The sequence below is a fragment of the Drosophila kikkawai genome, chromosome 3R (genome assembly GCF_030179895.1).
Source record: "Drosophila kikkawai strain 14028-0561.14 chromosome 3R, DkikHiC1v2, whole genome shotgun sequence".
Lineage (NCBI taxonomy): Eukaryota > Metazoa > Arthropoda > Insecta > Diptera > Drosophilidae > Drosophila > Drosophila kikkawai.
In genome coordinates this window covers 24,398,844-24,422,112 of record NC_091731.1, presented here as the reverse complement: position 1 = coordinate 24,422,112, position 23,269 = coordinate 24,398,844, and the positions used below count along the sequence as shown (strand labels likewise).

Genomic DNA, 23,269 nt, shown 5'->3' with positions numbered 1-23,269 from the left:
TGCGTGCCGTGCCGCACACATCTGCTAATTGAAATGTCTCCCGGGTAGGCAACCGAAATGCTTATTATATTATATCGACGGCAGGGAAGTGGGAATTCTGGTTAACGCCGACCGGAACAAGCAATATGATATACATGGGAATCACAATCAGTACCTGAAATGCTTAATTTACCTCCTGAAAGTGAAGTTAATGTGGGATCTCAAATATAACATAAAGGAAAAACGGATGCTTTTATAAACTGGTTATGCAGTCTTGGCAGCATTTTAATTAACAAAAATGAGCATTAATGATTTCTGTAACGTACGCATATAAATAAACCCAATCTCGGCAACGAGAGGCTCGTGATGTTGACAGTTTGACAACAAGTTCTCATTCCATTTTTAACATTTTTCACTAACCTGACATTTTTTGGTAAACAATTATTGGATTGATAAGGCAGATTGTATTTATGTCTACCTAAAGTAGGTTACCAATATGGTGTGAGAATGTACAATTCCCTCCATAAATGTGTAATATTTAATCATAAATATGATAAGCTGCCGAAAAACCCACCTTCCAACTGCAAGATAAAAATACATAACACACAGAGAGAGTTGTGACAAAGACGACCTACCAAAAATATAATGAATCTTCTCACAAGGATAAAATATAATTTTCTATAGTTAAGAATAGCTTATCATTTTATTTATTAATTATTAACATTTATTGCCCATTGAAACTATGGAGTGGTTATATACTTACTGGTTTTTGTTGACATAAATTAACCTTATATTGTCCTACCTAATCCGAAACCCATTCAAACCAATCGATTTATTTACCAGGCACTCGAACGTCCAATGGCAGATGCAACTAGTATAGGCGCCGGCTTTCAACTACACCTAATGATTCCCAGTGACAGTATCAATCCCACTTTTCCATTTGCTGCCCGCAAACATATATCGCTGATTGTCGACAACCTGTTGAGCATGTGAGCAAATATCCAAGCAAATACGGACTTCGATGGGCTTCCTGTAATTGCGATAAATATTTAAATACACCCAACGAAACATATGACAGGAAAGCTGGTTGGATAATTCGCAGTAACATTAATTAAATATTTATTTTTATAAATATTATTTTGGGGATTACTAGAATATTTGATTATATTCCGCCCAGGTATTATGCATAATATATAAACCATAAGGAAAATATTAAATGTTTTTATTAAGATTTTCTTTAGAAGTGCTTAGTTCAATATTTATTATTTTTCTTTGTAAGGGAAGCAACTATATGTAATCAAAAATATTCATAAATAATCCATCTGAGTATTCAAAATAATGAAGATATTCTAATACAGATTTTAAAGATACTTTGTCAACTTTTCTTACTGTACAAATACCGGCAATCTAATGCAAATGCAAAAGCGAGACAGCTGCTGGCACGATTTCAATTTGCTTTTTGTGCGTCGATCTGGCGATTCCGTTGTCGATCAATCAATCAACCGACGATGACCTTCACACTGACCATGGAGGCGGAAGAGGCGGAGATGGGCGGTGGAGAGTTCTGGCGCCAAGTGTAGGCGTGGCTTGTCGCCAACCTCCACCCGATCGCCGGAGAGGCCTGATAATGGTCAAACCCCGTTTTAGGGGCGTATACGAGCCCCTGGGGTTATCACTATGAGTCTGCCATACGAACACAGTGCCCTTCTGTACGAACAGCTTACGTTTATTATCAAATATATGTGCATTTATTTCTGTATATAATTTACATGTCTTTGCCATCTTAACAAATATATTTATTTACAACAAAAACGATCTACAAAAAAGAGAAGGTGGCGAGTTTTCTTTTTAAGGGCGAAATCAAATCATTTCGGAAATGAGTACTTAGGAACTAGTTGCACTACACTTAATGTAAGCGTGAAAGTCAATTGAAACATAAGGCACATGCTATAACATAGATATGTTTAATTGTACTTTTTGCGTGATAATGTCCTCGGATCCCAATTATTACCTTTGCGAGCATATGAGAAGAATGTATTAGCTTGCATTTTTGAAATATACAAAGTACACAAAGTAGTAAGCATTCTTGTAAAGATAGATCCCAAGGATTTCTTCCTTTTACATCCCAAGTTAATATATGTAATCTGGATCTTATCTCATTTACAAAGGTATTTATCTATCTCATTCCTTGTTTTTCCGGCTTATTCACCTACGAGTGTAATGGCATTTAGCTAGACTATTCTAAAATCCAGGATACCCTTGCGGGCTACCTAGCGACCACTGAGCCAGTTTTGGATTTGGCTAGCACTCTTGCCCTTCGTCTCCTGCACGGCAATGGCCACGTAAATAGTGGCCAATGCCATCCAGGTTCCGAAGAACCAGAAGGTGACATCCGAACCCAGCGACTCGTTCATGGAGCTAAAGCATTTCGTCACCACGAACACGCACAGCCAGTTCAGCATGACAGTGAGGGAAACGGCGATGCCCTTGACGTCGGGCAGAAAGAGTTCGCCCATCATTAGCCAGGGAATGGGGCCGTATCCCACCGAGAAGCTGATAATAAAGAGCACCACGCAGAGCAGGGGCAACCAGCCGATGGCCGACACATCCTTGCCACTATTACTCATGTTGAAGTAGGCGCCGAGCATGGCCAGACAGATGGTCATCACCGTACTGCTGAAGATCAGCAGTATTTTGCGTCCAGCCTTCTCGATAAGCAGGGATGAAGTCAGGGTCATGATCACCTGCACCACACCCACGATAATGGAGCAGAGCGAAGCATTGAGGGAGCTTCCCGCCGACTGGAAGATCGACTCCGTGTAGAAGATCACCGCATTGATGCCCGAAAACTGCTGGAAGACCATCAGAAGTGCGGAGATTATTAGGCCATTACGGGAGCCACGATTGCTGAAGAGGTCCATGACAGAGGCGTCTGCTACGGTTTGATCCAGATCGTTTTGGATCACCTGGATGGCACTACGGGAGTCGCAGTAGCGGCCCCACAGCCATTTCAACGAGAGAGCGGCCTCGGAACGGCGACCCTGCAAGGTGGGAGGGATCAGCTAAGTCCAAAATATGTATATTCCCAGCTCACTAACCTTCTTAAGCAGATAGACTGGGGTCTCTGGCAGGATGAGCAGGCCACAGAACAGAGCAATGGGTATCAAAAGGCAGAGCATGCTCAAGGTTTGCCACGTGACCATCGATCCCACCACATACACCAACAAAATGCCGATCGTGAGGAGCAGTTGGAACAGAGTGCCCAAGGTGCCTCGAATGCTCGTCTCTGCAATCTCCGATATGTACATGGGAGCCACTACACAGAAGCTGCCCGTGGAAATACCTAGGATAAATCCCAAATTAAACAAGCTTAAGTTCAGTGTAATATATAGTATCACTTACCAATCAGAAATCTGCCCACGTAGAGCCAGCCGGCCGATTGGGCAAAGCTAATTGAAATCCAGGCCAAAATGAAAGGCACGTCCATGACCATGGCGGTGTACCGTCTGCCGATTGTATCCGCTATATATCCGCTGGGAAGGGCTCCGAGGAAGGCACCGATAGCCAGCAGGGAACTGACCCATGTTGCTGCAAAAATGAAAACCAATTACAAACGTAAATCACAGGTATCTAACCCAAATAACCATTAGCAATGACGTATTATCTGTATGTAGGACATTGTTATCTTCACTATCTATAGCTAGTATTCCGCGTAGGTCCTAACCACTTGTTACTGCAAGGCAGATAATATTTCAATAATTTGTACATGGAGCTTATAGCAATTGGAAACGATTCGGTTCTTCCCCAGGGTTTTAATCTAATCTGAAGCGGCTATTTGAATTTTAGGTAAAGGGCAAGGTGAAGGAGAACTGTCTGAGAATTAAGTATATATACATATTAAAAAAAACCCATGTCGGTCTTTCCCTTTATACCTATTTCTGTCTCCTTGGCAGTATTGAAGGTATTCGCATTTTTATTTGACTAACAATCCAAATTATATAATTTTATTTAAGTTAACTGAGCTTAAATATTTTCTTAATTTTCTCAGTAAAGATTTTACCAAGTTACCTTTCCCGCCTAAGTCTAAGTACAGTACATTTGGTCAACACTGATAGGTGCTCTTTACTGGGCTATCAATGCAGTCTAAGAATAGTTTTATCAATGCAATTGAGTTAACTCTTTGCAAATGGAAAGTTTATAAAAATGGGAACTCACTCTGATCGACAGTCAGTTGAAGGCGGTCATCACTGGGCAACGGAGTGGGAGTCGTTCCGTTGGTAATAGTCAAATTACCAATTGTGGAGTTACCAATTGTCGAGTTACCAATAGTTGAGTTGGTGATCGCTGTGCTGTTAACATTAGCCGTAATCTTGGGCAGAACTGGACTCGTCCAGGCCAAAGCAGTACCTGCAGCAACCGCACCCAAGCAAACTGTAAATATATTTGTTAATTAACCATTCCATTGTAGCAAATAACCGTCGATTTTTCTTACTTATTAACGCCGCCAGATATTGACGGGTTTTTGAAGTCTTCACCACACCATCCTGCAGGGGATCATAGAGCATTGGATTGTGAGAGTTTGGATCGCCATCCTCCTGACTAACAGTCTGTAATGAAAATAGATTGGATTAATGTTTATTAAACATAAATTCTAGGTATTGGTGAAGGGGAATTTCCTGGATTACTTTCAAAATGATTACAATTGCCTCTGTCTTTGCACTTTTTGTTACAATAATTACGTATGTTGCCACAACTATTTGGACAGCATTAAAAACAATTTACACCTGTATAAAAGTAGCCCGAACCTTAAAAAAAATTCCAACACTTGGCGATGTCAGCTAACAATTTCAAGAAACATCCAGGCAAAAAATAAGCAATGCCAAAGAAACTTCAAAGCAAAAAATTAACGAAGCTAAAAATCTTCTTAAGAGAAAGTAACAAAACGAAAGAAATAAAAATAAATTAAATTTAAAGCTTTAATAAGTGATATAGACCTCTAAGTACACTTTTGACGTTAATAAATTTAAGGAACTTTGTTATAATTGTATTAATTTCTTTTTTCACTTGAGTGTTTTAAAATTAAATTTGTTCGAAATTGCACAGTTATTTCTGGATACTCTTAAAATTACGAAATTCTTTCTTATTTTTTTTCTTGACACTTTTCTTTACCTGCCACCAACGTGCCATTGCGCGAACCACTTTTTCTGAATCCATTCGCCACTTGGCCGATTTCCGGGTTCTTTACGGACGTCTTATATAAGACGATCTCGCAGAAACAACGCACTGTGCCAAAGTGTATGACACTTTGTTGTTGTAAAAAACACTATTTTATGGTTTGTATATATTGGCTTATATTCCGCTTATTTTTATCCCGTGTCATTAATTATCTTAACGAAACGGATTGTTTTGATTTTTCCGCTAATTTTAGCCACAGCCTGGGGGCAGTGGATTGTCTCGTGCGAGCACCTCGAGACGACTGAAACGTTGGACTCTTTGAGAAAACGTATTTTCATCTCGGATCTTGGCGAAAATTCCTCTATTTTGCCTAGGATTCTTCTTTTATTTTATTTTATCTGGCGCTTGTGTTGGCATTTCGTTTGATTGCCAGCAGATTACGCGCATCGACTGCAGCCGAATCTTTTGTTTTACGTCAGAGACAAATGGATTTTGGGAAAACGAGGGGGTGTCATTTGGAGAACGAATATTACAACCTGTTAGAAGTATATTTTCCTGCTAGAATCAAAGAGTTTACTGCACAATTTCATCTTGTGAGTAATTCAGGAATCCTATCTAAGTTTTCCTCAACCTGTTAAGATTAAAAATTATAAAAAGTCCCTAAGGGATCCTTTGGGAATCAATGAATAAAATGTAATTATTTAAATTCCCTTTTCGTTAAATGCTACAGAAAATACTTCCTTGAAAGTCTTACAACTAAAATGCAATGATATAGAAATATTTTACGAATTGAAATCAGTTAGAACAGCTCCACGCATAAATTACGTATACGCCACCGCAACCGATCTGAATTGATAAACAGAATAGAATATATCCCAATATACTGTAAAGATAGCTCGCAAACTGATATACGTTGTCATTTGAATTGTTCGTCAATAGATGATCAATTTAAACGAAAATATTACGCATACGCCACCGCACCTGAGCCGAACAAAGTCCAAGCAAAGAAATACTTCCGACAGTTCGCTCGTCAGTTAAATTTAAATTGCTTAATGCACTGCGATGCGTTTGTCGTTGCACTTGCCAAACAACAGTTTCGATACCTGAATCGATCAGGTATTATTCGCCGCCCATAAATGGAAAGAAACTTGTCTCCAATTAGATTACAGGCCCCAAAAATCAACCGTATAAAATAGAATCCTTAATGGAAGTGCAAGCGGCCGCTCAAAAGCATATTAAAATGGAATGTTTAATTATAAAGGAAAACACGTACGCCTAAATGGCGTCAAGTGCATGCCAAAAGAAACCTGTCGCCGCATTCACACCCAAAACAAGTCGAACAGCCGCCGGTTGAGAGCGAGATCGTGCGATAAAGAGAGAGACCGGACATTAGACACACCCACCGGCGTGCACTGAAAAATCATAGTTGTCAAATCAAGAATTTAAAACTCGATTCTATAATCTCAACTGGTATGATCAGACGTTTCTGAAAGATCACTCTTACCTTATACTACATGAAAATATGGTTTCTTCCAAAATTGTATACTTTTCAAATTCGAAATATCGAAACCTCAATATAGAACCCCAGATTTATTTAGCAATTCATTTAAATTTATTTTAAGCAATATCATTGTTCAAATATTGAGAGATAAGTTGACAATTTTTGTGCCAGTGCACTGATGGACGCTCTCATTCTACTCATCCACATCACATGCTAATTAGTTTGCGCCGTTTGCTCCGCTCTGTTTACTTTGTTGTTGTTATTGCTTAGCAGCCGCTTTTCTCTGTTTTCCCGACGCCAAGTTCATCGAGCGCCTTGTTTTTGCCTTTGGGAGGCCCGTCGTTGCAATGCACTTGGCCAATGTCGGGTTATAGTCTTGCATGCATATACATTAGGCTCAAGGGGCGAGGGTGTGCTTTTATGTTCAATGTTTCCGCTTACACGCCCACATTTTCCTTGTCTTTATTACGACTGTGCCACTGCACAATTTCTTTTATTGACGCAATTCCCTTAATTTGCTCAAGTCCATTGGCCATGCGGTAATTAAAGCGATATTGCCGCGGGGAATTGTTTACCTGTGGCTACCGGTTCAGTTTCAAGGTGTGCTATCCATTTGAATACTCTTATAAATATGCTATGAAAATAAAGTACCCGCAATAAAATGTCATCTTAAGTGATGTACGTTTGTGTACCATAGTAGTTAATCCTAAAGGAAATGTAGTCCCTAAGGATAAACAAGCTCCTACTCCTTTGGACTTTGCAATAGGAGGATCAGGCTGCCGAATTCTAAATCTATTATAACTAAGCAAAAAGGCATTTATTTTAATTAGGAAAGCTTCTCTGTGTGACTAGGAGGGGAGTATTAATACAAATACAAAATTAATTATTAATACAAAAATACTCGGCGTTAACTTGTAAAGTAATTTGCAAAACGTTGCCAACTTTTTGGCGACCATAAACAACGCTATGTGTAAACGCTGATGTTGGGTTCTATATTAGGTAAATCCTTTCCAGATTATGTGGATAATTTATAACCTTACATAGGGCTTGTAAGCTAGCTGGTAAGGAGTTGTATGTATTACCCTTAATGTTTTAAAAATTAAACAATTTATTTAAATTAGAGAGAGAGAGAGAGAATACCATCAAAGATAATCCAAATATAGAAATGCACTTTGTTTTCATTTGTACTTATAAAAAATACATAAGTCATAGGGTTTTTTAATCAGACTTGGAAAATGTATTTATAACTTTTTGACTAAGGCTGGAAGTCCTACAAAACCTCAAAGATAACCCAAGTCACATATAAATATACCCGTTTGTTTTACTCATAAAAAAATAAAGTCATTCAGTTTTTTTAATAAGACCCAGATATATCCTTGCAATTATGACTAAGGCAACAACCTTACTTTGACTCAACATGTTCTTCTTTGTACAATTGTATTGCTTAAGAAATTTCAAATCTCCTTAGAAGATCTGCAATATTTGCATTTTACATTCATTACATTTTAGCGGAAACCTTTGACCATGATATGCCGAAACCTATTGATATGTAAATATTATTATTTTGTATTTTTCTGTTTCCCAACAATCAGTGCAAGCTAGATAAACCCAGCGTAAACATGTCCCGAGAACATAAACAACAAAAAGCGATGGGCACGCGACGTAAGCTATGTACATTATACTATATTGCTACTGCGATTATTGCTCTACTGTTCCGACTTGATAAAAGTGCGCCAGCAATATGGAGGAGTAGTAGCCTGAACAAAAAAATACATAAACGCTATCCTTATCAATTGGCTGGTACATGATTCACGCGAACGACTGGAAACGGTGTTTTTTTTTTTCTTTAAATCCTAAATCTGAAATAAAAGGCCATCGTCACGCTCAAAGGTGGTCTTTAAATTTGGGCGTTATCGAAAGCAGTTAGTGGCTGCGTGAAACGCACGCCTCTCGATGGCCACCCCAAAAATCTTGAGCGTGTTTATGGTCCCATAGACCCCACTCCCTCCGATAAGAGCCTCCTGGCCCCTGGCACTCAATTATGGCAATACGACTTCCTAATGCCCGATCGAATCGTTTGGTAAGAGCCACTTGACGGATCACTTGACGGCAATTGTTTAGCAGAAATGTGCATAGTCTGTCCCAGAGCCAAGGGCAAGACAGTGGGCCAGTGGCAACCCCAAGTACAAAACTCTTCATCCTTAAGGGTTTCAGAATCCTAAGCTAGCTCTAAAATGTGGTTAATAGCATTGATAAGAAGCCGTATGAAGTCTTGGCAACCAGCTGTATCCGTAAACAAAACTGTTGATGGTAGGACCTATAAATCTTGAGCTTTGTGTAAACCCCTTCGGCAGGGGATATTTTGATTAGATATTTTTGCTGCCCACTTGGAAATCGTTTCCCAATCATTACCTAATAAATTTGATTAATAGCAGAAGTCAAGATTATGACAATAAATGCAAATTTAAGTGGTCAGTTATTGAACTGGTAGCCGAAATTTAAGTGTACTTATTAACAAGACAGATCACCTTAGTACCATAGATTGTATAATATTTTTAATTTATGCCAAATTTATGTCACTTAATATAAGATCCCCTAAAAATATGTAATTTAATTTCCAAAGGTATTAGTATTAAAATTTGTTCCCTAATTTAATTTTTAAAAAAACCAACAAATGATTACCAACTAGATAATCTTTAGATTTTTCTATAAATATATTATAATCGTAGGCCTTGGCCAAATCTAGTTTATTGTTTTATATAATCGTGGGCTATAAATTTGGCCTATCTTGAACACGCAGGTCTGATTTAGAGTTTGATATATTCGAATTGAAACGCAACCCAAAAGTTGTAGTACCTTTTTTATGTCCTCGTTGGCCACCATCCTTTGAGACACAGTGATGAAAAGGGGTTAACTTAAATATTTCACTGGCTATCTATGGGTTTATATTCAGTTGATATATTACTGTGATCGGTTGAAATTTCGCGGAAGCGCTTAAACTATCGAAACGTGCGGAATGAGCGCTATGAGCGTCGGGGCAAAACTGAAATTCTCCAAGGAAAGGCGCTTAGCAGCTAAACGAAAATCGCCATCAGCGGCGACTGCGACTGCGACGGCAACTGCGACTGCGACAGAGGCTGATACAAAGAGCCCTGATATCGCAGTGACAGTGGCAGAGGCAGTGGCAGCAGCAGAGGCCGATATAATTCCGTCTTCCTCGGGAATCGTATATGTAGTTCAATGGATGAGTCTGTAGTCCAATAGTTGCTAGTGAAACGTACTCAGGCGACCGTAGGTGCTGGCCTTCCTTTGGTTGTCCTGGTAGGCCTCGAACTTCTCCACAAGTTTGTTGAAGCCTCGCTCCAGCGTGGGGGAGCTGACTTTCTCTAATGCATGCAGCAAATAGTCCACCAAAGCCTTGGCCAGCTTCTATTGAATAAACCAATAAAAAAACAAAATCCTTAATTTACAGAGCCCAAATCAAAAGCTGTCAAAAGGATATGGATTTTTAACAGCCTTTTAAGCATTGAACTTACCCCAATATACAGGGAACCCACTTTACAGCGACTGTGAGTCACATTATTATCGCTGATCATTAGCTGATACATTATTGGATCCTGCTCGTCGATCAGGACTCCAATGAAGCGTACGAACTTCAACGCATGCTGGTGTAAAGTCTTCAAATCCAGCTCCGTACCGTTACCGAACTTTTTAATACCCCAAAATTCCTTATTTAGGAATCTGTACAAAATAATAATGTATATTGTAGGAGTGACTTCAGTTACAGCCGCCTTACGTGTAAAACACATCCTGACCGTAACGACGCGAAAATGGTCGGATTAAATTCCATGCCCGTCTCAAAGCTAATCTCTCGCTCAGCGTGAATCCTATACCATCCATAACCGGGCCTAACTTTATTTCAGGCAAAGGTTTTGGATATATAAGACTAGCTCTATTTAAGCGGGAATTCTTTATTTCATCACCACTCATTTTTGGTAATTTCGCTTTAAAAATAAAAAAAATATAATAAAGGCAATTAAGGAATTCAAAAATTAAATATTAACATTTAACACATCGAACGACTGCCCAATATAATTATATTTTCGAGAGATCTTTCAAAGCCAACTTCAAATACTTGATTTTGGGGAATCAATGGATCCCATAATTGTTTGCCTCAGGGCCACGGAAAAGGCTCGTTTTCTGGCTTCATGCACTTGTGCGTAATCCCCTATAATCTGCACCAGTTGGTTAAGGGCTCTGGTCAGCGTACAGGACTTGTGATTCTCAATGACCGACGACTCAATAATGTAACTCTTAAGGGCACTAGCTAGCATCTAATAAATAAATTAAATTAAAAGGAAAATAGAAGTTCTTTCGAGCAGCATTTCCTTTCCGTTGGCACACCTTCATGTAACTGGAATCGATGCCATTCTTCATGTGATTGGGAAGATTCTCATCCAGCGCCAGGCGGAACTGCAGATTGATATCCAACTTGTGGATCAGCTTACCCATCAGTTTCATCATTGCCATGGCATGCCCGTGTAGTTTGCTCATATTGATTTTGCCATCGCGCCTGAAGAAATCGATGAGATGCTCGTGTTCGGTTAAGAATCTGACCCATTTGCAGGAAAGAAGTGTAAGGGGTAAAGGAAAACTTTGGAACTAAATTATGGTACCTGTAAAATGTTTCCTGGCCAAAACGACGCTGAAATGGCTCAATAAGACGCCAGGCATTTCGCAGGGCCGCCTTCTCCGCCATGGTGAACTGATTTTCGTCAACTTTGTAGCTTATATCTCGCTTCGGTAAAGGCTTTGGATACACCGGCTGGTCTACGTGCCGCTTATCCTCCAAACTTTCCTCCGATCCTCGTTTCACGCTAGTTTGACTCATTTTACAATCCCTATTTTATCTCTGTGGCCCAAGGACTGAACTTTGTTCGATGTAAATAGATTTAAAATGACCCGCTTGCTACAGTTGGTTTATTTAAAAAAATATATTATTCTTAAATGATATGTTTATGGTCAAACATATTTATTCTCATCAAGACTCTGCGATGTCTTACTTTTAACTCAGATAGCCAAGCCTTCATGTTATCCTGACCATGCCGGTTAATGCGATCACTTACCTTGCTGAAATGGGTCCCAAATTATAAATATAATAATAAACATTGTTGTTACTGTGCTATAATTAATCTTTTACAGCTTCTATCATTGGTTTAGGAAACATTAATATTTAATTTCTCTTAATTACAGAAATAATTCTTTACACATTCTTTGTGCTGTAACTTGCGAATCGGATTACTGGGAAACTTAAGCAGAACATCTTTACCATCCTTAACATAAATGAATGCCATATATCTTACTTAACTTAATGTGGCTCACAGAGCCGACCTTACAGGTAAATGCGGGAAAATTGACGCACTGTCATCTTCTTGTTGCACAGAGGGCATTTATGTACACTATTTATGGCGGCAACGAGACACTCCTTACAAAAAACGTGACCACATTTAGTCGACACTGGCTCACGCCTGCGCACATTTTCCAGACACACTGGACACTTGTAAGACTCCTCCATTTGGGACTCGTCAGATGTGGGACATGTGCGCTTTGGTGGCGACGGATCGTCGAGGTCTACAACGACAGCATTGGATGTGGATTGCTGCGAGGACCTGCGACGATGTGCAGATGATCTGTCTGGGGTGCACAAATCGATCACCGCATCAGGAGTACGATTTGTCGGCGGGCGAGCTGGCGGTGCAAACTCGAAATTGGACAAGTCTATTACTTCCACTGGAGTCACTGATTGAAGAAACCAAAATGTTGTAATATTAATAAAAGGCTGCAATTGAAGACCCATAGTTCGAACTTACCGTCAAGTCTAGGACGCCTGCCTTGGATTATTGTTGGTGTAGAGGTAGTGGTTAGGTCGTAGTTGTTATCGACCTGGGAGGCAAGTTGCTCGCAATAACGAGTGACTGTAATAACAATTTATGTAGTTTGTGGCTTATACGAGACCCTTGCGTTTGACTTACTGGAACCAATGTCCTCCAGCATCTGGGCAATTTGGTCATTCGACCGATTGAGTGATTCACGAACAAAATCAGCAGACTGGTTGTCCGATTCACCTTCCAAATCAGTCGACTGGTCGCGCGATTCGTCCATAGTCACGCGAAAGGAGTTATCCTGCACGGATTCTGACGAGCTGGCACCCGGGGAATGGGAGGAACTTGAGCTGGAACCGATGCTGTCACTCGGAAAATGGGAGGAGGAACTTGAGCTGGAACCGAAGCTTGCACTCGGTGAAGACAACTCTGTGCTGATATTGTAGGTGCGACTTAATTCAGACTGTTCAGAAAATGAAATCTAATAAATGAAACCGACGTCAAATTCAATAACTGTCTCCAAACTACAACCGGAAAGCTTACCTCAACAAAAGACGAGTCAGACATGTTTCCGGCTTATATCAACCGGTCAATGCATGGCAGGATTTTCCTTACTTTCAAACGAATCTCTTTTAGCTGTAGTAAATGTGTTCGAATTAGCAAATTAGTGAAATTGCATTCGCGCCGCCATTCGCCCTCTTCGTGATGGAACTTGCCCGGCTGAGAAGCTATCGATAAGCTGCTACAACTGTATATTTCAGTACTAAATACTTGGTTTCCACTATATAAAGTAGTGTGATTCCAGGAAATACCGTGATTATTTTTTAGATCTGCTTATTTATATAAAGGACTGGACTTGTAGGGTATTTTTTATGCGTCTGAAACTATCGGCAAGTGGCAAAAGCCGTTCCATAAAAATTTTAAATGACAGAAGAGCTACAGCAATAGCTACCTTTTTTTTCTCTTTTGATTTATAGCTACCCTGCCCTTTCAATTATAGCCAATGACTAAATATATCAAAAGAGATTATATGTAGCTGCCGATATTTTATTCGTATAGGAATACTAAACTTATTTTCATCGAAGACAGTGGGCTATTAGAGCAGTTTTAATTTTTTATTTACTAGATGTCGAAAATTGTAATTAATAATAATTAAATCATTTATTAACTATTATTTGTTCTTTTGTTATTTAATTTCTTGTATATATCTGCACCCCCATTCGACCAAACAAATTTGTCGTCCTGGTCGGTGTAATTTTTGCATCCGTTTCAAAATCGATAGCAAATCGATATCGCTATCGTTGCAGTGACAACGTTCTATCATATCAAACATATGATAATCAACAACATCTGTTTTTGCTGTTCTCTTGTTGTTGACGCGTCAAAGTACAATAATATTAGTTTTCTGAAATAAACACAGTCATGGCCACGGACAAAGACACGTTTACGCTGCAGTCCATCCGGCAGGATCTCATTGATAACAACCTGCAGGCCAAGGCCATTATACAGGTAAACAGATCGAAACTACATATAAAAACAATACAACATACCCCAATTGCGTACATATTTCAGGACATTCTGAACAGCCGCACGTCGATCGCCGAACTAGAGGAACTGAATGAAACTGGACGCGCCAAGCTGTCGTCCATCCGGAAGAGTATCGAGCGACTGGACGACTGGGCACGGGATACGGCAGATGCAGCCCTCGCCAAGGAAGTGGACACTCATCGAGACCAGTTCTCCAAGACCCTACAGGCGTTCCGCAAGGCAAATGTCTCCACGATTCTTGAGATTGAGAAGGCCAATCGCGAGGAGTTGATGGCCATAACGGGCGAGAGCGAATTACGCCAGCGGACAACAGCTCGTGCGCGTCACAACCAAGGCAGCATGGTCTCGCAGGAGAACGACGTTACTGAGAAGATGTTGGCCATTTCGCGTCACCTGTCGGAGACGACTCAAAAGAGTGCCGTCACGCTGGAGACACTAGTGGCCTCGTCGCAAAACGTGGAAGCCACAAGTGACGAGTTGCACAACACGGCCGGCACCATCACCATGTCCGGCAAACTTTTAAAGAAGTATGGACGGCGCGAGTGCACTGACAAGATGTTGTTATTCTTCGCGTTTTGCCTATTCCTAGCATGTGTGTTCTATATCGTCCAGAAGCGGCTCTTTTAGAGAATACTACTAAGAAGCCCATTTTGTTACCTAGCTTAAGGTCTAGGCATTAGCTATGAGCACATGACCATACCTGTTAAGCACCGTGTATTTATATTTATTTCGCAAAAACTTCCAATTGTAAACAAAATACAGCATACAGGCTAGTAAGGACACCGGGGTACTGCCCCTGGATTAGTAAATCCGTTTGTATTGACCACACGGCAAATATCTTTGTACGAGCGCTGCTGCTCCTTTGGTCGGGGTCGCTGCTGCTGCTGTCTGTAGCCTCCGTCGTACCAGCCAGGATATGAAGGCTGCTGCGCCGGAGTGGGTGGATAGTAGTAGCCTTCAGATCCTGGGAAAAGCTGGTCAAACACAGATCTGCTGCTAACACCGGTCAGTGCCAGAATCCATAGCACTACGATGACGATTAAATTGGGCATGGCTGGTCTGTTCGAGATTACGAATCTGAATAACAAGGGAGACTATTTGGTTGGCCCACTTATGAATCTTTCTGACCTTGTACGGAGGGGGAAAGTAAGTGACATGTCAAGTATACACAGATTTGTCAGTGAAACTGATAACAGATTAGCGTTTCCCACTTATATATTCAATGATAAGGAATGTGTACTTATCAGGTACAGGTTTCTAAAAAATCTATAATTTTGGAAATTTAATTTTAATTTAAATAATAATTGTAATAAAATAATTAGTTCAAACCAAATTCAAAATTTAAATAATTCGCACATGTTCTTTCGATAGTTACAATCGACATGTGCCGGCCACAGCCAAGCAATCGGTATATCGATAGCGTCATCGAAAAGTTGTCATCGCTGCTTTGTAAAACCAAAACATAAAATTCTTAAATTTTATTGCTGTTATTTTTTGCAGATTATTGTTAAAAATAGAATGAGCACCGCTATCGAAGTGGTGGACAAGGCTCCGGCGAAGTTCGCCAATTACTTTGCCCTTGAGGCGGCATTCAAGGTGAGAAATGGTGGCTAGTTATGTTAATACCAGTTACTAACGCGAAAATATAAATTAAATTCTGCAGGATGCCTTGGAAAAGGCCATCCAGCAGAACAGCGTGGAGCTGCTGGTCACGGCTTATAACAGTTTCAAGGCTAACTCCGAGCACGACAAGCGCCTACCCATGGATCAGGCATTCCGAGTGCTGCTGATGAAGCGTCTGGACGAGGACGTACAGAACATTGGCGATCTAGTGCGCCTCTCTGTGAAGGCCACACGCGCCGAGATAGTTTCCACCACCATTCCCGTGGTGCTGCTCATCGACACGTTCGACGTGGTCACTCTGGACAAGTGCCAGGAGATCTTCCGCTTTGTCGAGGAGCTGGTGGAGGTATGGAAGGAGGAGATCTTCTTTGCCTCGTGCAAAAACAACATCCTGCGCATGTGCAACGACCTGCTGCGTCGCCTGTCCCGAACCCAGAATACCGTCTTCTGCGGTCGCATCCTGCTCTTCCTCTCCAAGTTTTTCCCCTTTTCGGAGCGATCGGGTCTAAACATCGTCTCGGAGTTTAATCTGGACAACTTTACGGAGTATGGGCTGGATAGCAAGGACAGTCAGGACGACAATGACAAGGAGCTGGAGGACACGGCCGAAGACATACCCCTTAAGATTGACTACGATCTGTACTGCAAGTTCTGGTCGCTGCAGGACTTCTTTCGTAATCCCAATCAGTGCTACAACAAGGCACAGTGGAAGATGTTCCAGATGGTAGGCCATTGCAATGTTAAAATAAAAGGAATTGGATAACATGCTTATTGTCTTTCAGCATGCCGAGAACATCCTGCAGTCATTTTCCAGCTTCAAGCTGGAGGATGTGCGTTCTAGTGGCAGTGACAACGCCAGCGATGCTGGTAGCCAGTCGATGGACATTGATGTCGAGACCACAGACCCTGCAGCTGTAGCGACCGCCGTGATCAAGGCAAATCACTTTTTCGCCAAGTTCCTGACCAATCCCAAGCTACTGGCCCTTCAGCTCTCCGACTCCAATTTCCGCCGTGCTGTCCTGGTGCAGTTTCTCATTCTCTTTCAGTATCTGCAAGTCACCGTTAAGTTCAAGATGTAAGTATTCAAATAAAAACCCGGAGAAATTAGTTAATACATTTTCCTCTCTGGCAGAGAAACCTATACCTTGACTAGCGATCAGGCTGACTTTATAAAGGACACAGAACCCCGCGTTTACAAGTTGTTGGAGGAGACACCGCCGTATGGCAGGCGGTTTGCTCGCACTGTCCACCACATGCTGATACGGGAGGAGATGTGGAATAACTGGAAAAACGATGGCTGCAAGGAGTTCAAGAAGCCGGAGGAGCCGGTCGCAAGTGAGGAGGAAGTGAAGCCACCACCGACTAAGAAGCCCAGGCGTCCCTTGGGCGATTCTCTGCGCGATGCTGCTCGCAACGGCAAGTTCTTTTTGGGCAAGTAAGTGTGGCATCTCACCACAACCCATTCAAATCGAAACTAAAGAAAAATTCTCCCTCAGCGACAATTTGACCCGCCTGTGGAACTACTCTCCGGATAACTTGCAGGCATGTAAGAGCGAGCAGCGTAACTTCCTGCCATTACTGGAGACCTACTTGGAGACGCCGCACGACAAGGTCGACCCTGGCTTTGAATGGCGAGCTTTGCGGCTGCTGGCTCGCCAAACGCCACACTTCTTTACCTCGCTGTCGCAGCCGTCAAGCAAGACCTCCGACTATTTGGAGCAGGTGCGCAAGCGTCTTATTCGTGACAAGGAACCGAAGCCGGTGGTTATGACCTCAAGCCACTCCTTGGAGCACAATAATGGCCTGGCAGCCAACCATGGCCATACGGAGAGCGTGAACTTCGCTACAGAGTCACCAGAATCGCCGGCTGAGGCAGAGCCAGATCTCGAGGTTGATGATACGGAGCAGGTGGTGGATGAAGCGTTTGAGCCCGCAGCCTATGAGAAGCCTTTAATGGTCACAAAAGAGCATATCGAAGAGGTGGCCCCACTGATCGGCGAGCCCTGGATGAAGGTGGGAAAGAAAATTGGATTCAGCAATGATGAGCTGCTTTACTTCCAAATGGAGAACCCCGCCGCCAACTTGGCGTGCATTAAAATGCTGACCAACTGGATCTCCGAGGACGATGATGACGCCACCCTAGACAACTGGGCGTACATGCTCGAAGGCTTGGAAATGAACAAGGCTGCCGAGGCAGTGAAGGCCATTATTGAGCGCGAGAGGTCAGGATCAACCGCGGCGGTGCAGGCCGCGGTAAGTGCTTCTGATGACAACGACGTTGAGGTGCTGTCCGACTAGCACATCCATACCCAGAACCCACTACACATTCGATTCTTTTCAATCATTAAACTTCTTTATCACAAGTAAAAATATGGGCATGTTTTCCACTGTCACCAGACCCAGAGATCAGCGCTTTTTCGGCGGGGGACCATTGCGGGGCTTGTTGTGCACCATGTTGACACATTTGGGGATGTGCCGCTCCGCTGCCTGCTGGTTGAAGCGTCGTCCACAGTGCGGGCATTGGATGTAGTCTGGGTTCTCCGATGGCGGCGGTGGTGGCAGGTCGCTCAACTTGCCCCCGCGGGCCAAGTGCTGCTGCACCATCTTGGCCGCCCTTATGGACTGGATAAACTCCTCGTGCTTCTTGCGCCAATTGTTCTTCTTCACCCCGGTGGTGAGACCTTTCTGCTGGGCAGCGCTGCTGTACATGGCCTGCGATCGAAGGCCAGCCTTTCCTTTCTTATTGAACTTTTCGGCTTCGGTACCCACAATCCGCTGCTTGGAGGCATCAAAGATCTTGCGCTTGGTGCTCATCATTCGGGCACACACAGTCTCGTGCTTTTGCAGGCGATCAGTGAGGAAGTGCCGACCGCAGTGCTTGCACAGGGCTGTGCCTTCCGGAGGTGGAGCTTGGGCCTCCTGTAGAGGATTTATCGAGGGTGGTTCAGTACGAGACTTGCAGACAACTGCGTGGTTCGATGATACATACCATTTTGGTGACCTTTTTGACAGGAGATTTTGGCTCGAACTGATGCGACCGATCGGTTGTCTTTAAATGAACATAGGTTTAAAATGTTAGCAACTGACTGATACGTCTCGGACAAGCTGATCGTACTCACCATTTGGCGGGGCGGCGGAGGTGATCTCCGATTGATTGCAGATGTCCCAGCCCCTTCCAAACGATTCGATGCCGGCATCCTGGGACTACGCGGCGCTTCCTGGGCTGGAGGTGTTTTTCGGGTGATCACGGGCTTAAGGTTTCGATTCACAGTCCGTGGCGTTGCGAACTTATTATTGTTGCTGTCGCTCGTAATGCGCTTGTTGGTGCTAGCAGCAGCTTCCTTCAGGGTCATGGCCGACACGCCCTTGGTTAGTCGCTGCATCGGCTGCTGTGGACGTGTTTTGACCTGAGGAGCGGCGGGTGGCGATGGCAGAGTTCCGATGGGCCTTAGAGGATTACTGCGGTCAATGCCTGCACCTCGACGACGCTCATCAAACATCTGGCGAACCTTGCCATTTCCTGCCGTGTCCAAAACATCGGCATTGCCCTTGGTAGCTGCAAGCTCCCGACGGCGCGCCTCCTGTTCCTGGTGTGTTCGCTGTTGGAAACGCATCTGTGGATGAGGAAATTTTAGATTTAAGTTAATGGACTTAATTAAAATCTAAAAATAATTAAAATAAAACAAAAATATAAATGGCTATTTGGAATACTTTAAAAGAGAAACTTAGTAATCTCTTCAGTTTTCATTCTTAGTTTCCCTCTTACAGGTGCTGAATTACTGATCCCACTGGGCGGAAGGTGACTCAGTGCCTCCATGAGACGCCTGGCCGCCCAAGATTCGTTTAATTTTAAGGGGAGTATATGTTCCTGTTCAAACTCCGAGTAGTGGGAGTAGTCTCCGTCCTCGTTCCTGTCCGCCTGCAACATTTCGGGCCGGAGAGCGCGTGCCAACTGAGCCAGCTAGGACCGGACATTAGCGCGTCCATTTCCCGTGAGTGGAGTCATTAAGTGCACAGGCTTCACTAGTGTGAGTGCTTTGTTTGCTTGTCTATTCTAGCGATGATGTGGTGTCGCACCTCCCATCCCAGCCCCACCGCCTTCCCCACAGTGATATGCGAATAAATCCGTGCCCACTTACGTGCCGCCAGTACATAAAACCCCTCGCCACACGTCCCGCCTGGGCAAAGGAAACCTTATCCTGTTCCCTGGAACGGGTCGTGGGTGCGGGCGTAAATGTGGGGGTTCTGCTTGTGGCCATTCTTCTGCTCTCCTCTCTCTAAATGCCTGCCTTCGAGCCGTGTAATTGCGGTTGTCTCCTGCGTCTGGTATCCTGGTAGTGGCCTTCGGACCCAGCCATGGCCATCTGGCAAGTCTTCGGCGAGTACGCAAAAACAACGTAAATCCTTTGTATATATCGGACCCTTGAGAAATCCTTTCCGGCTGCCCTTTTGTTAAGCTAGCTGTATGTTTTTGTTTTTTTTTTCCCCTGCATGCCAATAACAACAACAAAAATCAATGGCTGCAACGTTGCCATGGCACATGGGACCCACACCGTCGAACGACAACCAGAGGCAGGGTGTGCACAGCAATTGTTGAATGCCGGAAAGGAAGAGCAGCGCTCGCTCAGTTGACAAGGGACCTTAGCATTGTCCTTTAACCGGCCACCCACTGGCGCCTTTCGGCGATAAAAATCGCGCGCGACTATTTTCCCAGGTACATTTTTTGATTGATGAATTATAGTGGGGTTTTGAGTACAGAGAGACAGAGAGAAATACGTGGAGATTTTAATATATTTTCCTTAGATTAGGATATTGGAAAGGGCATGAAATAGCACATAAATAATTGATTAAGAAACCTCTATTTGTTAATAGATATTAAGACAATCTCAAAATATTTCTTTGATTTTTCCTACGATATCTTATTACCAGACCTTTTCCAGCTTTCACCTTCGAAGTTTTATCAGAATTCAATTTCCCTCTTCTAACTTAAATTCCGAGCTAAACCTCACGGCTTTCAACCACCACAGATTTCTCTCTGTGCACACGTGTTTGTTGGCGTTTTTAATGTCAACCCTTTTTGGTTATTGGGTGACTCAAAAAGTGACGTACTTTGGCTAACCCTAATTACAGCTAATTGAAGGGAAAATGTTCGGGTTCGGGACCTGTTCTATGTTGTCGACGCCGCTCTTTTCCCGTCAACAGATGGCAGGCAGTCAAGGAGCGCCTTTTGTTCTATTCTGTGGGGGCTTCAAGAGTCCCCATTACCAAATATGAGCAGCAGCTAATACAAATCAATTAGCTGGCTGGCTTTTGCTGGGAAACTTTAGCCAGGGAAACGGAATTAGAACTCCCCAAAAAAGCACGAGAGCCGGACTCGGACCATTTAAGGCACATCACGGAAATTGAGCGCAGAGATCCGACGCAAGCAAACTCTTTATTATGGAAATGTCTGATTAATTGAGCAAGCAACATTAATTAAGACAGAAAATAATTTGCTTTCGGATTATGATATATGCATAGTGGAGTCGAGGTCTCTATGAACGGAAATTATAAAGAGGCTTTACTTAAAGCCTGGGTAAACATGTAAACCAAACCTGTCTGCCATTTCAATCTTACCTGCATTTGAGCCAGCTTTGAGGTCTTCACCGCTCCGGAACCTTCTGACGCCATCGCCAAATACAGTCGTGGAGCAATTCAGCGATTGAATTCGGTGCGATTCGATGCGACTTGATATGCGGTGTGTTCGTGTGCTCGTGTGTGGGCACCAGCCAAGGCGATGATGACGCGACAGAGCTTTGGCCAAGCCGTTCGGTTACCGCAGACCCGGCACAGACTCTCCGGTGAGTCACCCCGAGTTGGCGAAAATAAATAAAACCGGCAGCGGCAGCAGCAGCAACGGAGGCGGGGCAGGCAAATTGTGAGCGCCGATAAATGTCGCCAGGAGGCGTCAGGGGAAACTGTCGCTCGATCTTCGAAATGGACGTGGGTGTCGATCTGGAAGTGGAAGTGGAAACTGCTCAGACCGTGCCCAGACCCAGACTCAGATTCAGATTCATAATTGTGGGACGAAGGTCGCTCCAAATAGGGTGCGATCAATGAACAAACCAATTCAATTGAACTCACTCCAACTCACCAAAACCAAGCCAAACCGAACTGTTGTGATGAAAGTTGACCCTTATCTTTGCATTTATTTATAAAACACTTAATCTGGACCGAAAATGTCTTCAGAAAAGTAACAACATTAAAATTTGATGAATAATTCTTGTTTGTTTGGGATATACTGCCGAAAATATGAAAAGCCTTTGAAGTGTTCTTTTTTAAGCGTTGCTAAGCACGCATCTGACAACTCAGTAAAAGGTAGCAAAGCAAGTGATCGAAACAGCCGAGAGCTTGCCTAGATAAGTATTATTACCAAGGAAAAAGAGTGAAGGTTAAAGTTGAGGGTCCCGGCTCAGAAAACATAAAGTGATATGTTTTCAATTCTTTTTTAAATAATTACATTACTTTACTTTACTATACTTTCTTTTTTCCATTTTTAGAGTATACAGCAAACACTCTCCACACCCACTGGCTCGCTATCTGACTTCGCTCGTTCTCGGTACAATTAATTTATGTATTTTCCAGCTTTTCGACACAAGAAACGTTTCTAGCAGACCATTCGAACTCTCCGCGGGCTTTGTTTGCCTTCAGAACTGCGATTTGCATACACTGTCGAAGTGAACTTACCAAGCGAAGGAACAGGGAGTCGGTGCAGGACTTTGGCAGCGGGCACTGGTCACGCGAGTTGGTTGACACACTAAGAAGGCACTTAAACGAGGATTGAACTTTAGAGCCAGACCTCGAAGTGGGTCACCGAAGGATAGCTGCCATGTGTGGAGTGGAGGAGTGCTGGTTCCTCTGTGGGCAACTGGCCAGCTGTTGATAGACTGTAATTACGCATACGCCCCGTGTGTCTGGGTGGGAATTCGTGTGTGGAATTCAGACGTTTTGAAGAGCCTTCCACTGGCGCTGGCGCTGGCTCTGGCGACTGTTTGCTGAGAAGTTTGCGCGCTAACTGAGACAAGATTCCATTCCGATTTCGATTCCGATTCAAAATCCGATGGCCGGCCCGAACAAGTTGCGAAGTTGGCGACAATCGAGCGGTGCACCGCCGCCAATGATCAGTTGATGATGGCGTGTCGTTGGGCTTGCTGTCCCCCTGCAGCTCCCCATATAAACAAGTATAAAGTATATTTATATGATATATAGTGTTAGCTCCCCTATGAGTACCCCCCTTTCCCAGAAAGCCCCAAACAAACACACATACGACTGTGCGTGCACGCGAAGAGAAACTTGAGTTTATCGCTCAGTGAATGTTTTTGTTTCGTTCTCTCAGATGTTGTTGCTAAACTTTATTTGCTTTTGTTTTACATTTATCAACGCTGACGCTTCGCAGATGTTTTCCGCCGTTTACAATTCATCAACCCCTTCTTTGAAGTCATCATATCAAGACTCAAACAAACTTATCAGTAAACAAGAGTGAATCTTAGTTAAACGTAGTTTGAAGCCACTTAAATTATAT

At 43.0% G+C, this 23,269-nt stretch overlaps 7 protein-coding genes and 1 long non-coding RNA gene across 12 annotated transcripts; 3 read left to right on the top strand and 5 right to left on the bottom strand.

The window, feature by feature from the left end:
- Positions 1 to 1,704: 1,704 nt before the first annotated feature.
- Positions 1,705 to 9,649, bottom strand: LOC108070726 (facilitated trehalose transporter Tret1-2 homolog). Of its 2 annotated transcripts, none has more exons than XM_017161323.3 (6): positions 9,512 to 9,649; positions 4,472 to 4,586; positions 4,195 to 4,410; positions 3,382 to 3,567; positions 3,078 to 3,322; positions 1,705 to 3,020 (listed from the first exon to the last, which is right to left on the bottom strand). In XM_017161323.3, the coding sequence occupies exons 1-6, from the start codon at positions 9,536 to 9,538 to the stop codon at positions 2,250 to 2,252; spliced, it is 1,560 nt and encodes a 519-aa protein (XP_017016812.1). In that variant the 5' UTR covers positions 9,539 to 9,649; the 3' UTR covers positions 1,705 to 2,249. The 2 variants fall into 2 exon arrangements, with proteins under 2 accessions (XP_017016812.1, XP_017016811.1); XM_017161322.2 differs by lacking the exon at positions 9,512 to 9,649 and adding an exon at positions 5,149 to 5,439.
- LOC108070728 (uncharacterized) lies at positions 4,273 to 5,026 on the top strand. The gene is made up of 2 exons (XR_001770563.2): positions 4,273 to 4,412; positions 4,488 to 5,026. It is a non-coding gene; the product is annotated as an uncharacterized lncRNA (long non-coding RNA).
- Positions 9,650 to 9,922: 273 nt separating the features above from the next.
- On the bottom strand, positions 9,923 to 10,645 carry glob3 (globin 3). Its single transcript, XM_017161325.3, has 3 exons — positions 10,452 to 10,645; positions 10,192 to 10,396; positions 9,923 to 10,084 (listed from the first exon to the last, which is right to left on the bottom strand). Exons 1-3 carry the CDS (start codon positions 10,643 to 10,645, stop codon positions 9,923 to 9,925), a joined length of 561 nt encoding a protein of 186 aa, XP_017016814.1.
- Positions 10,646 to 10,691: 46 nt separating this feature from the next.
- Positions 10,692 to 11,609, bottom strand: glob2 (globin 2). The gene is made up of 3 exons (XM_017161242.3): positions 11,332 to 11,609; positions 11,060 to 11,267; positions 10,692 to 10,989 (listed from the first exon to the last, which is right to left on the bottom strand). Exons 1-3 carry the CDS (start codon positions 11,544 to 11,546, stop codon positions 10,783 to 10,785), a joined length of 630 nt encoding a protein of 209 aa, XP_017016731.1. The 5' UTR covers positions 11,547 to 11,609; the 3' UTR covers positions 10,692 to 10,782.
- Positions 11,610 to 11,823: 214 nt separating this feature from the next.
- dgrn (degringolade) lies at positions 11,824 to 13,443 on the bottom strand. Of its 3 annotated transcripts, none has more exons than XM_017161216.3 (4): positions 13,081 to 13,443; positions 12,688 to 13,000; positions 12,526 to 12,630; positions 11,824 to 12,454 (listed from the first exon to the last, which is right to left on the bottom strand). In XM_017161216.3, the coding sequence occupies exons 1-4, from the start codon at positions 13,102 to 13,104 to the stop codon at positions 12,048 to 12,050; spliced, it is 849 nt and encodes a 282-aa protein (XP_017016705.1). In that variant the 5' UTR covers positions 13,105 to 13,443; the 3' UTR covers positions 11,824 to 12,047. The 3 variants fall into 3 exon arrangements, with proteins under 3 accessions (XP_017016705.1, XP_017016704.1, XP_070143374.1); XM_017161215.3 differs by having other exon boundaries at positions 12,688 to 13,018; positions 13,081 to 13,441; XM_070287273.1 differs by having other exon boundaries at positions 12,688 to 12,971; positions 13,081 to 13,440.
- A 443-nt stretch (positions 13,444 to 13,886) lies between these two features.
- On the top strand, positions 13,887 to 14,920 carry Sec20 (vesicle transport protein Sec20). The gene is made up of 2 exons (XM_017161224.3): positions 13,887 to 14,046; positions 14,110 to 14,920. The coding sequence occupies exons 1-2, from the start codon at positions 13,960 to 13,962 to the stop codon at positions 14,710 to 14,712; spliced, it is 690 nt and encodes a 229-aa protein (XP_017016713.1). The 5' UTR covers positions 13,887 to 13,959; the 3' UTR covers positions 14,713 to 14,920.
- Positions 14,921 to 15,513: 593 nt separating this feature from the next.
- Positions 15,514 to 18,078, top strand: Hpr1 (THO complex 1-like protein Hpr1). Its single transcript, XM_017161292.3, has 5 exons — positions 15,514 to 15,681; positions 15,749 to 16,432; positions 16,491 to 16,783; positions 16,841 to 17,143; positions 17,205 to 18,078. Exons 1-5 carry the CDS (start codon positions 15,604 to 15,606, stop codon positions 18,004 to 18,006), a joined length of 2,160 nt encoding a protein of 719 aa, XP_017016781.1. The 5' UTR covers positions 15,514 to 15,603; the 3' UTR covers positions 18,007 to 18,078.
- LOC108070704 (uncharacterized) lies at positions 18,040 to 22,055 on the bottom strand. 2 transcript variants are annotated; one of them, XM_017161294.3, is made up of 5 exons: positions 21,832 to 22,055; positions 21,325 to 21,702; positions 18,828 to 19,322; positions 18,698 to 18,757; positions 18,040 to 18,627 (listed from the first exon to the last, which is right to left on the bottom strand). In XM_017161294.3, the coding sequence occupies exons 2-5, from the start codon at positions 21,376 to 21,378 to the stop codon at positions 18,115 to 18,117; spliced, it is 1,122 nt and encodes a 373-aa protein (XP_017016783.1). In that variant the 5' UTR covers positions 21,379 to 21,702; positions 21,832 to 22,055; the 3' UTR covers positions 18,040 to 18,114. The 2 variants fall into 2 exon arrangements, with proteins under 2 accessions (XP_017016783.1, XP_017016782.1); XM_017161293.3 differs by having other exon boundaries at positions 21,842 to 22,055.
- Between the last annotated feature and the right edge of the window lie 1,214 nt (positions 22,056 to 23,269).